The 4,573-nt window shown below is 43.1% G+C and overlaps 1 protein-coding gene across 1 annotated transcript in view; it reads right to left on the bottom strand.

Annotated features, from left to right (window-relative positions):
* LOC101849950 (myosin-VIIa) overlaps positions 1-4,573 on the bottom strand; it is a gene marked incomplete at its 5' end in the record, with an annotated part of 68,986 nt that overhangs the window by 54,129 nt on the left and 10,284 nt on the right. Inside the window, 3 exon segments of the mRNA XM_035971667.1 lie at positions 936-1,031; positions 2,020-2,199; positions 3,828-4,073. Coding sequence (XP_035827560.1) covers positions 936-1,031; positions 2,020-2,199; positions 3,828-4,073 — 522 coding nt within the window.

Raw genomic sequence — 4,573 nt, 5'->3', positions numbered from 1 at the left:
TTTTTCGCCCTTGTCCGAGAAGGCTAGGTGTAGATCTTTCCTACCAGAAGATCAGGGGTGTGGCAGAAAGACAGCAGATAGGAGGAGCCAAGGAGTATCAGTAGAAAGGCTGCAGAAAGAGTCAGGAGCCCAGAGGAGGGGGCAAAGGAGGTGAGGGGGTGGGGGCAGAAAGTGGAAACGAAAGCAGACAATAGAACATTGTTAGAGAGCAGGAAAGGAGACAATTTTAGAGAAGAAAATTTTTCAGTCGCTACCCGGATTCGAACCCGGGACCTTTGAACGAGAGGCCAACACCTTAACCTTTAGGCCACAAGAGCCCCCTTGATTTTTTGTTTTGTTTTTGTTTTGGGGGGGTTTTTTGGTTTTTGTTTTCTTGGGGGGTTTTCATTCACGCTAGTCAAAAAAAAATTACAATCTAGCATTGCCGACTCCAGTGTGTCTAACAAAATAACCAGACAAGTTACAACGTCCATTCTTTTTTGAGTCTCAAGAGCAGAAATTCGTGCTTTGGGTACACTAAATGAGAATTACCATAAATACAAGGATACACCTTAAATTGTACGTTGAAAAGTACGAAAAATTAAGTCAGCCCAGACAGAGCAGCGACACGGAGCTGAACCCCGTGACCCCGAAGTAATAAGGCGCCCGGCGGGGAACCCCTCGCGGCAACTAAAATTCTACTGCCGGTGCGCCGCGGTATGTGTGTGTGTCTATATGTGAGTGTGTGTGTGCGTGCGTGTGTGTGTGAGTATGCATGTGGGAGCATCTGTCAATGTGTAGGTATATGAGTGAGTGATCACCCATGCGTTGGTATATGAAATAACGTTTGTCAGTGTGTGTGTTGGTATATTAGCGAGCACCAATCAGTCAGTGTGCGAGTACATGAGTAAGCATCTGTGTCTGTTAGTAGCGTGTACAACCCTGAGACAACTCACCTGCACGTTCAGGGCCCACCCTCGGATCACGTTGAACCGGGCCGTCAGGATACGCGACCTGATCATGGCCTGTAGCCTCATGTAGCCTTGCTTCATCTGCACAACACACGCAGAGAAACAAAATAAAATATTATCATGAGATCAACTCATTCTGCAGTCTCATGTAGCCTTGCTTCATCTATGACACACATGAAGAAACAAAATATTATTATTATCATGAGATCAACTCATTCTGCAGTCTAATGTCAGAGATGCCAAATTATAATGATTTTTGAAGAAAAAAACGGAAAATAATAGGAGCATCACACCTCACCTAAAACGTACCTTGTAAAATCTTCAAATGAGCAAACAAAAACATTTCTCTTATCATTCCCCTTTCCTTTGCAATTGTATGAAAAAAACCCAGAAAAATCCGGAAAAACCGGAGATTTGGCATCCCTGTAATGTAGCCTTGCTTTATCTATACAACACATGCGGAGATACAAAATAAAATATTATCATGAGATCAACTTATTCTGCAGTCTCATGGTAGCCTTGCTTCATCTATATAACATACGCGGAGAAACAACAACAATAAATTATTATCAAGAGATCAAATCATTTGAACAATGAACATTTTCATTTTACTATTTTCAGGACACACGCAATTGATGCAAGGGGTAAAAAAGCAAGGACACACACACACACATACAATGAAACACACACACAATAACAAATACACACAATGTTTAGTTGTAGTTTTAGTAAGAGTTTTACAGCACTTGCAACACAATAAGGTCATATATGTGCAGAAGATTAGAGGTGTTACAAGAGAGTAATAAACACAAAAAAGAAGGAGGGAAGATAAGGACGACAGATGTTTCATAGGAAAGAAGAAGCAAACCACACCAGAGCGCGCACACACACACACACACAATGACAAACACAATGACCCCCACAATGAGCCACACACTCACCACAAGGAACCACTTCCTTTCCTCGTAAGCCCTCAGAGTCGACTGCACTGTCACAATACACACACAAGACCTACACAATGACCCACACAATGTCCCACCCACACACACACAATGAGCCACACACTCACCACCAGGAACCTCTTCCTCTCCTCGTAAGCCCTCAGCGTCGACTGAACCGTCACGATACATTTCCTCATCTTCAGGAACCTGCGGCGGAAGTGCCACGAGCGAACCATCTTCTGAATCACCAGAATCTTCTTTGTCAAGGTCAGCTCTCGCTGCGACTCCAGGTAGGAGTCTTGGGCATCCTGGAAACGTTGGGTTTTTTCAGATTTAGTAAAAGTTTTTATATCCCATTTTTTTTCTTTTTTTTTAATTGTACGTATTTTTTCAGACAATGACAATTATAATCTTTATTCATCTCACTGGGAGAAATTTGTCTTGGACGTTTACAATGGCAGTGGAATGTTACAAAGGTTAGGTGTGCACACAAATACACACATCAAGACAGGACATTAGTAAATTTAATTTACGAGCTGAAACAATCCACTCCGTAAATCTCTCTCTCTCTCTCTCTCTCTCTCTCTCTCTCTCTCTCTCTCTCTCTCTATCTATCTCTCTCTCTATCTATCTCTCTCTCTTTCTCTCTCTCTTTCTCTCTCTCCTTCTCTCTTTCTTTCTCTGTTTCATATGTAGCACTGTGTGTTCAGTAACCTCACTGCAGTTGGTACCAATGAGTTTTAGTTTTAGTTTTAGTAGAGGTTTTACGGCGCTCGCAACTGCATAAGGTCATATGAGTGCCAGAAGATTAGAGGTGTTACAAGAGAGTAACAAACATAAAAAAGAAGAAGGGGAGATAAAGACGACAGGTGTTTCTGTTTTCGTAAGCGTTTTTACGGCGCTCGCAACTGCATAAGGTCATATGAGCGCGCGGGACACATGAAACTTTTTCAGTTGGTAGGAAATTTTGAATTTTTGCCCGGTTGGCAGCTGAAGCCTGCTCTTATCGATTTTAGATCACCAAGGGATCTTTAACGGGCGCAACTTGCACACGGGGCCTCTGAGATTTTTCGCCCTTGTCCCAGAAGGCTAGGTGTAGATCTTTCCTACCAGAAGATCAGGGGTGTGGCTGAAAGACAGCAGTAAGAAGAAGCCAAGGAGTAGCAGTAGAAAGGCTGTAGAAAGAATCAGGAGCCCAGATGAGGGGGGCAAAGGAGATGAGGGAGTGGGGGCAGAAAGAGGAGACGAAAGCAGACGACAGAACATTGCTAGAGATCAGGAAAGGAGGTGAAAGGAAATTTAGAGAAGAAAATTTTTCGGTCACTACCTGGATTCGAACCTGGGACCTTTGAATGAGAGGCCAACACCTTAACCTCTAGGCCACGAGAGCCCCCGATAGGTGTTTGATAGGAAAGAAGAAGCAAACCACACTAGAGCACCCGCCAACCACCCACACCAATGTGTTTTGCCCCTATTGATACAACATAGATTATTTAGGAGGGAGGCTTTCGGCCTTACCTGTCAGGACTAGCCAGGGCTAAGGGGGATCTAACATCCCAGCAGATTGACGGACAAACTCAATAAAAAATTCACAAGTAATCAAAATTGTGCCGATGGAGGCGTTAAAAAACATATATTTTTAAAAAAACAAAAAACAAACAAACAAATGTGAAGCTAGCTTACAAAATGATTTGCTTCTCGGATTAAAACCTTAAGGAAATATATACATAAGGCTTATAGGTGAAGTTTTTACAATTTATATGTATGAAATAATAGAAGACAGGTTATAGTTAAAGAATATGGCATCAATAGATACAAATTTGATCCTAGTGTCGATTTTTAGCCAACATCTCCATTTGGGGATTGCGAGAAGCATCTCGTTTTGTCAGCACGCCTCGCAAATGGACAATCAGAAAAGCGACCAGGCCGGACCTACCTTAAGGAACACTTTCGTCTTTCCCAGCTGGTAGTCTGTGTTCTTCAGCACGGCCGTGCAGATCTTCTCCGAGGCCCTGTGGCAATCCTCGCGGTGAGACGGACCGATGCCATCCACCAACATCCGGTAGCGATCCACAAACTCGGCAAAGTGATGGCGGATGGGATAGCCGGCCCGACGGATGCGGATTGTCTCCATCATGCCTGAGTACCGGAGCTGTTTGCAGCACAGCTCTCTGTCAAATTGCTGGACAATAGAGATAACAGGGAGAGAAAGTAAGCGATTAGGTGAGAGTAAATTTGTGTCAAGTAACTGGGTGGAATCAGGTGATTGTCCATTTATAAACATTTGGAGTTACTGGTATCATCTTACAGCCTATTCATTTGTCTTCCTTTGGATGGAAAAAAAAATACAGATCTACCTTGAATAGAAGTCAGGATATTTGAAATTGAAGGAGGTAGGGGCTGCCCAGTGTTAAAATTCAAATTTGCAAAACACACATGCAGGCACACACACACACACAAAACCAAACACACATACACGTGGACAAACACACACATGCACACACACACACACACACACACACACACACAAACAAACACACACACAAGAGAGTAACAACAACAAAAAAAGGAAGAGAGATAAGGACGACAGATGTTTGATCGGGGGAAAAAAATCTAGATGCGAGAATTGAACCCATTCGCAACATCAGCAAAACACAAACTTGAGACAGAATTGAACCTTGC

The sequence above is a fragment of the Aplysia californica genome, unplaced genomic scaffold, assembly GCF_000002075.1.
Source record: "Aplysia californica isolate F4 #8 unplaced genomic scaffold, AplCal3.0 scaffold00479, whole genome shotgun sequence".
In the NCBI taxonomy this organism is placed as follows: domain Eukaryota; kingdom Metazoa; phylum Mollusca; class Gastropoda; order Aplysiida; family Aplysiidae; genus Aplysia; species Aplysia californica.
The sequence above is the reverse complement of the archived record's forward strand: the minus strand, read 5'-3'. Positions and strand labels throughout refer to the sequence as shown.